This window comes from Melanostigma gelatinosum, assembly GCF_949748355.1.
Source record: "Melanostigma gelatinosum genome assembly, chromosome: 21".
NCBI classification, from domain to species: Eukaryota; Metazoa; Chordata; class Actinopteri; order Perciformes; family Zoarcidae; genus Melanostigma; species Melanostigma gelatinosum.
In genome coordinates this window covers 8,594,723-8,602,995 of record NC_136654.1, presented here as the reverse complement: position 1 = coordinate 8,602,995, position 8,273 = coordinate 8,594,723, and the positions used below count along the sequence as shown (strand labels likewise).

Genomic DNA, 8,273 nt, shown 5'->3' with positions numbered 1-8,273 from the left:
TGATACATAAGCCTGGTATTTGTAACTTGTTAACTTGTAGATTAAAGCAAAGCAATGCCTTGGGTGTGGTACCTCTGCAACCTCCACACTGGCAGAGGATATAAATTGTGTATTTTGTATCTATGTATGTCTATATATATATGTATGTATAACAATTATAAACAGCGGTGTTAGCTGCAATCAAGGGGAAATGTGTAGAATCTTGAAGTAATAACTAGAGCAACTGTATGACTGACATTTGAATAGCATGAACAAATTACTAAGAGATTATCTAAACTTCAATTCACCTGTTGTCTGAGGAGTCACCGTACCTATGAAAACAAACACATAGATATAATTGGATAACAATCAGTCTGTTCTGCTAACATCAAGTCTGTTAGTGAATTTACTGAAATACAACAAAACTAAAAATGTATTTAATTGAAACGGACTGAATTTCATACTTACTTATCAATCCCAAAAGCAGCACAGGCAACATGATTAGATGTGCCATTCTCCAAAGCCCCAAATATAAACCTGCCGACCAAATGTATTTAATTAAATTCCAAAAAAACCAACAACTAGAAAGCACTCAGAGACTGCATATCCAACCAAGGATGCATAGGCATGGACTTTAAATGTGTTATATGGTTTTATAATCGCAAAAGATGTTTGGAGATTTAAATTCCTATTGATCAAGATATACATTAAAATGCCCATTCTACACAAAATTGTCATACAGGTGCAACCTTTTTTTAAATATTAATTGACTGCAGGTGCAAAAGTTTCTGAAAAGATGGCACAAATGTTAAAAAAGACATCCTACAAAGTTGAGAAATTCTGGAGTTATATATACATACATGGAAAATGCTATCAATATCAATATATATATATATACACAAATATATATATATATATATATATATATATATTTGTGTATATATATATATGTGTGTATATATATATGTGTATATATATATATGTGTGTATATATATATATATGTGTGTGTATATATATATATGTGTATATGTGTGTATATATATATATATATGTGTCTATATATATATGTGTATATATATATATGTGTATATATATATATGTATATGTGTATATATATATATATATGTGTATGTGTATATATATGTGTATGTGTATATATATGTGTGTGTATGTATGCTAACAATATCAAGCAGGCAGTTTACAATTAATATCTTATTTAAAAATAAAATCAATTAATTACCTGTTCACATGTGCTTCTTTGGCTCCTGTGCTTCTCCTCCTTGTCAGCCTGCAGCACTGCAACAAGGCTTTTATACTGTAAAAGTTGGAACAGACCCAAAAATCTGTTGTTTCACTGATTCTATCAATATAATCTCATTGCTTCCTCATAACAAGTGAACCAAACCTCCCATTGGCCATTTATAATAATACAGATTATCAGAATTGGTTCAGCAGAAACAAAAATGAGGTGTTCTATTCTACCGAAGGCTGTAATACAGAAGCAAGGAAGTTGTTAGAAAGTTATTTAAGTGTCGATGTACTTGCTTCAAAGGAGTATTAATTAATGTTATGTCTCAAATGATATTGGTGACCCTCGTAAAAAACAAAATTCACGCAGACCTTTACTGGCTGGTGCATGATCATAGCAAATGAGGATGATTGATTTGTTGTTCACAAATCATTCGTTGTTCAGTGACGGTGTCATAGTAGCCTTCTTAATGGGTGAGAATAACAATTCAGCAATTATTTAAAGGATTTTCAATAAAAGACAATAAACAAACAAACGTTCTATTGTCTTTCGGTCGCCATCCATTTGAGCGTATCAGTTCTTTTAAGTTCTTTTGAAAAAGCAGTGTAATAATTGTGAAGATATTATTATAACTTATCAGTAGCTTTATATGTCTTCTATATGTTTAGTCCAGCATTCAGTTCCCTTTTTTGTTTATTTCTAGTTTAGTTAAAAGTAACCCAGTTTATTCATTAGAAAAGTAAAGGGTACCACCATCTAAATTAACTTAAGAATACCAATATGTTATTCCCATGGCCAAGAAAAGTTCAATCATTTCAATCATTATTTATGAACATGACTCTCTCAAAGCCAGAAACCAGGGAAGTAAATCTATAATTAGTATAAAGTCTGATGCTGCTCCATAGACAATGGATGGGAGGCTCAGGTCATAGGAATAACACGCAGGAATCTTTAAAATGGGTGTAGTTCCCCTTTTACAGTCACGCCATTAACTACCTGCCAGTGAATCTGAATGGTTTAAGTAGGTGTGTAACTAACTGGAAAGTCAACTCATACAAAGAAACAATGTGTAATAGGTTGAGGTACTTATTAAAAGGCACTTCAACAATGCGACGGTTTGAAATGTGCAAGATGAAGGAGTGTTGGCATGCAGCATAAGAACACTCAACCACAGTGTTTCAAGACAATAAAGGCTATCATGGGTTAATCGAGTCGCATGATTTGTTCTTTATCTTACAGCTACTTACACATTTGAAAAACAATGAATAGCTTTTATTTCATCCATGTCGCATTCTTTTTTGCAAAATGTAATCTCAAGAATGACAATCGATACAGAGGATCGATACAGAGGATTATCTTGGATGAATTTGCCTCGTGAATCAAAATAAAATTCTCATTTTAAAAAGTGTCAATTTAATTATTTCATCACCCAAAACATAATGAAAGACATTTTTCAGTGACAAAGGGAGGACAGCAGGCAGGACATCAGGGTGATACTGTTAACACTGCATATCCTTAAATAAAAGGGTCTGTGTGGGTGAGAGAGAGAGAGAGAGAGAGAGTGTCACGGGAGTTCACAGGTAGGACCCAAACGCAAGACCACAGGAGACAGAAGTTAATATTAACAGGTTTTATTTTAGACTGTGTGTGCAGGTGTGGAGCCCGTGGTCTGACACCGGAGGACAGGTGGATTGCTGGTGTGAGTCCCGTGGCTCGACACCGGAGGGCTGGTAGGTTGACGGCGTGAAGTCCCGTGGCTCGATACCAGAGAGTAGACAGATCGACGGTGTGAGTCCCGTGGCTCGACACCGGAGGGCTGGCCACTTGACGGCGATTGTAGTCCCTTTAACACAAGGCGGGCAGAGCGGCAGAGTGTAATCCGTAGACCACAAGGAGGGCAGAGCGGCGGAGTGTAATCCATAAACACAAGGAGGGCAGAGGATGCCACGGGGGTTCAGCGGGTGAAAGACGGTACGACCTGACAACCCCAGACTGCAGGACCAGAGTTTATATAGAGACAGGAGACTCATTAGTGGGCCCTGAGTCTGGTGTGTCAGGCTGCAGGAGGTGATCGGCTGGAGTATCTGAATCCCAAATCATTCTTATTCATTTATTTCCACTTCTAAATGTCTAAATCCATCCATCCATCCATTTTCCTCCGCTTATCCAGGGTCGGGTCGCAGTGGCAGCAGGCGTCCAGGAGGCATCCTAATTAGATGCCCGAACCACCTCAGCTGACTCCCTTCGACGTGAAGGAGTAGCGGCTCGACTCCAAGCTCCCTCCTGTTGACCGAGCTCCTTACCCTATCTCTAAGGCTGAGCCCGGCCACCCTCCGGAGGAAGCTCATTTCGGCCGCTTGTAGCCGCGACCTTGTCCTTTCGGTCACGACCCAGAGTTCGTGACCATAGGTGAGGGTAGGAATGTAGACCGAGTGGTAAAATGAGAGCTTTGTCTTCCGGCTCAGCTCCCCCCTCACCAAGACGGTCCGGTGCAGCGCCTGCTTTACTGCTGCAGCCGCACCGATCCGCCTGTCAATCTCCCGCTCCATCTTACCCTCACTCGTGAACAAAACCCAGAGATACTTGAACTCCTTCGCTTGAGGTAGGCACTCCGTCCCCAACTGGAGGGAGCAATCCACCGGTTTCCGGCAGAGCACCATGGCCTCAGATTTGGAGGAGCTAACTCTCATCCCCGCCGCTCCACACTCGGCTGCAAACCACCCCAGTGAATGCTGGAGGTCACGATCCGAGGAGGCTAACAGGACCACATCATCTGCAAACAGCAGAGAGGCGATCCCGAGACCCCCGAACCTGACATTCTCCGCCCCCCGGCTGTGCCTAGATATCCTGTCCATGAAAGTCATGAACAGGACCGGTGACAAAGCGCAGCCCTGGCGGAGGCCAACACCCACCGGGAACGTGTCTGACGTATTGCCGAGAATGCGGACACAGCTCCTACTGCAGTCGTACAGAGACTGGATCGCCCATTGTGATGGGTCCGGTTTAGGAGTTCCTCATAGTGCTCTTTCCACTGCCCGACGATGTCCCCCGTCCGGGTCAGCAGTTTCCCCCCCCTACTGAGAACAGGCTGGGGTAAGCCCTGCTTTCCCTTCCTGATGTTCTGTATTGTTGGTTCTTGGGCAACATCATGCCAACTTCACCATCACAAACACAAAAACACAAACGTACCTACATCCAAAACACACCGGCGTAACGCCAACGACCGTGACGCCACAATGCACCCCAAGCTCTGCCTCCAACCCACAAAGTTCCGGGATGCCAGGTTGCAGCGCGTCACCCCTCATCCCCCTCCACTACCTCAGGCAAACTCAACTTTCCATACAAGATGCCGACTCTATCTTCCTCCCTTCAATTTCCACAGTATTCCATTCCACCTTCTCGCCGGATTCACCTGTCTGTCCCTTCGCTGTTCCCTTACACCACCCTTCTTCTGCCTATACCCAGGCACCGGGTTGCCAGGTCTTCTTTTCTCTGTCCCCCTCTCTAAGCGGTCCCCCTCTCTAAGCACCAACGGAACGCACCAACGGAACGCAGCAACGCAACACAGCAATGCAACAACGAATCGCAGCAACGCAACAACTAATCGCAGCAACGGATCGCAGCAAGCAACAACGGAACGCAGCAGCAGCAACGCAGCAACGGATCGCAGCAAATGACAACGAATCGCAGCAACGGAACGCAACAACGCAGCCACGGAATGCAGCAACGGATTGCAGCAACGGATTGCAGCAAGCAACAACGAATCGCAGCAACAGATCACAGCAAGCAACAACGCATCGCAACAATGGAACGCAGCAACGGATCGCAGCAAGAAAACAACGAATCGCAGCAACAGATCAGTGCAATGCCAGTCCCCCCCGGACTGGCACCGGGATGCCATTGCCCCCGGCCGCCTACTTTCAGAAAACACAGCAAATTGCCGTAACGGGACACCTGGCACCGGGATGACATTGCCCCCGGCCGCCTACTTTCAGAAAACACAGCAAGTTGCCATAACCGGGACACCTGGCACCGGGATGCCAGTGCCCACCGCCTCCTACTTCCAGCAACCACAGCAAGTCGCCGTAACCGGGACACCCGTCACCAGGTTGCCAGCGCCCTCCGCCGCCTACCTCCAGCAAACACAGCAAGTCGCCTTAGCCGAGGCACCTGGCACCGAGATGCCAGTGCCCACCGCCTCCTACTTCCAGCAACCACAGCAAGTTGCCGTAACCAGGACACCTGGCACCGGGATGCCAGTGCCCCCACCCCGTCCACTTCCAGCAATGGACCCACACAATCGGTGAACACAATGATGCCGCTCCCCAACGATGCCGCTCCCTCTGCCGTCTTTGGGGGGTTTCCACGACAGACGACGTTTTGCCGTAGACCATCCTCGGACCTCACAAGCAAATGCCAAGTCGTTTCCCCTCATGCTACGAAATCTGACCAATAGTAGCCGCAGCCATTACGTGGGGCCATGGATGGCCCAGCAAGTCCATATCTTAAACTCCTGACAACCTAGTCGTTTACCCAATCATCAAATGACGCTGCGACACCCATCAGTCAAGGGCGCATTCTCGATGCAGCTCACGTCTGGGCCACCACAACACCATGGCTTTCTCGTTTCTCATTCCAGAAGTTCAGAAGATCCGCCCTCCTGCAAACGCCCGTCCAACATCGGTTCCGCCGTATCCAACGCCATCTTCAAACCCATAAATCCTTACTCAATCTTGCCGACCATCGATCAGCAGAACTCCACCGTCGATAACCTACCTTCCCACGCCTACCAACTACACTCGCCAGCTTCATCGACCCGCGCACGGGCAGGCAACCCTGCTTCCAGGAGGACTTATTTTGGGGATCTGCAAGGCCCAGGAGCCGCAGTGGATCCTCAACTAAGCCTCCCCCAAACCGCTACGGGCTAATCTCCACCAACCATTCCTCAACGCTCCAAATAATCGACGTAGGTTCACCCTCGGCTGAGGCGAGGTCCTAAGCTAGTGAATTGTAAATCAATTGATTAAGCTGAATTTCAGGAGCAGGACCACGCCTCAGCCACTCGCCCACTTCCGGCCACACTCCTACAAATACCTACCCACTCTAAGCCTCAGCTGGCTCGTGCTTTCCGCATCCCACCCTCCCGCCCTCTTGTTAAACCATTCCACCCAAGGTTATCTCCCCCCACAGTCATCATCCTCCTATACCACATGGGGATTTGCAAGGCCCGGGAGCCGCAGTGGATCCTCAACTAAACCTCCCCCAAACCGCTACGGGCTAATCTCCACTAACCATTCCGCAACGCTCCAAATAATCAACGTAGGTTCACCCTCGGCTGAGACGGGGTCCTAAGCTAGTGAAGTGGGAATTCTGTAAAGCTCATTAATTGCAGCAGACAACAAACCAACATTCACCCCATCCTGGTCCATGTTAATCTGGTGTTATCTTGTCTGCTGCTTTGTGACGAACTATCCTCCCCTGCCCCTCCAAAACCAAGAGAAATTTTTTTAATGTGGTCGTAACAGTAGTAAATTATGGGAATTATGTGTTTTTTTACTGCAACACTCTTGCTTCATTGATACACTGATTTTTATTCTCGGAAGAAATTTCCTCCTAAATGTCAATGTGACACCACCTTGAGCTGCACAATAGAACAATTATTTTGTATATTTTTGTTGGAAAAAATAATTACAGAGATAGGCCCTGTTCATATCAGATTTCTTTGTTTATGTATGTGATCATTTATTGACCTTCCTTGTGACATGACTTTCATGTGTTGCTGCACATCTCTGCTGGTTGTGTGTGAGAGTGAGCAGGACACGGTGCCTTCAATTTATTGTTAGATCCTGGCTCAATTTTCTTTCCCACTCCTTTGTTGTCTAAAGATTTTAGCTATATGTGGCAGTTAATTCAATTATATTTTGTCAATGAGGGAATGTTAAAAGAAGCATGCAAACCTCATGTTCAGATTAAAGACATCTTGCATTTCATTGAGTGTAAATCCTTTGTAAATGCAAAATTCATTACACTGCAGTGGGTTGCAGGTATTAAGCCATAACCCGGTCATTGTTGATTCAATTATTAAGTGATGCTGGCAGCTTGCAGCAACCACACAACCTTCTTCTAAGGACAATAGAAAATGAGATCCATACTCCATGCATTGAGAAAATTTATTTATATTTTCAACCTTCATTATACATGGTTGGTTACTTCTTAAATGATAGAAATCTAATGATTAGAACCCCGACAAAGAAACTAAGGATACACTCGATAAACATCTTATATAGTGAAAACAACAAAAGGCAAGCGATTTCAGCTTCAGCATGCTACACATTTATGGTTATAAAGCAGAATTACTTCAATTTTCAGCAAACCACAAAACAGAACACAACACAAGTAAAAGGCCTCTCTAATAGAAACACAATCTAAAAGTAAATGTATGTTGAGAATATGTTGAGTATGATTTTAGAATATGGATCATCTTTTAACGCCCTACACCAGAGTTTTGACTGTCAGCAAACTGACTAGCAGGGTCACCAGTGAGGCCAACTGGCCTGAGGCACTGTTCGGATTCACCATTCTGGCTGTAAGAGAAGATTTAAAGTTTAGAGTACATAAAATGTATGCATCAAGATTAGTGTTATCAAAAGAGCAAAAGTCATGAGGAGGTAAGAGGGTTTTACCTTTCCGATTGAGCGGCATGGTAAGTGGTCCTAGTGAGATGCGCATCATGGCATGCTGGGATACGTCCCTTGCAACTCGGTTGTGGTGGCCTGGGTAGCATAGCTGCAGGAAAACAACATTGGAGGTTTCTGTTAATGCACCTTTTGATAATCTATCCAAACTCATTATGAACGCACACAAACACAGTAGCACTTACAGCAGTGCAGTTGTTGTGTCTCAGAAGACACAGGTGGACCTGGCAGTGCAGGTAGATGGATGAAAAGTTGTTAAAGGTGAACATCTCGAAGGAGAATCGGGCCACCGTGGAGATGCCGTTCGCAACCAGCTCTACTGTACCATCTGCTGGGTTAGGACACCTGG

General features: G+C 44.7%; 1 protein-coding gene across 1 annotated transcript in view; it reads right to left on the bottom strand.

Moving 5' to 3' along the window:
* Window positions 1–7,445: 7,445 nt before the first annotated feature.
* Window positions 7,446–8,273, bottom strand: part of LOC306794521 (pancreatic secretory granule membrane major glycoprotein GP2-like) — a gene marked incomplete at its 5' end in the record, with an annotated part of 115,315 nt that continues 114,487 nt past the window's right edge. The window contains 3 exons of the mRNA XM_079292628.1: window positions 7,446–7,813; window positions 7,913–8,015; window positions 8,110–8,269. Of these exons, the coding sequence (XP_079148754.1) occupies window positions 7,722–7,813; window positions 7,913–8,015; window positions 8,110–8,269 (355 nt within the window). The 3' untranslated portion in view covers window positions 7,446–7,721. The remainder of the gene's footprint in view (window positions 7,814–7,912; window positions 8,016–8,109; window positions 8,270–8,273) is intronic.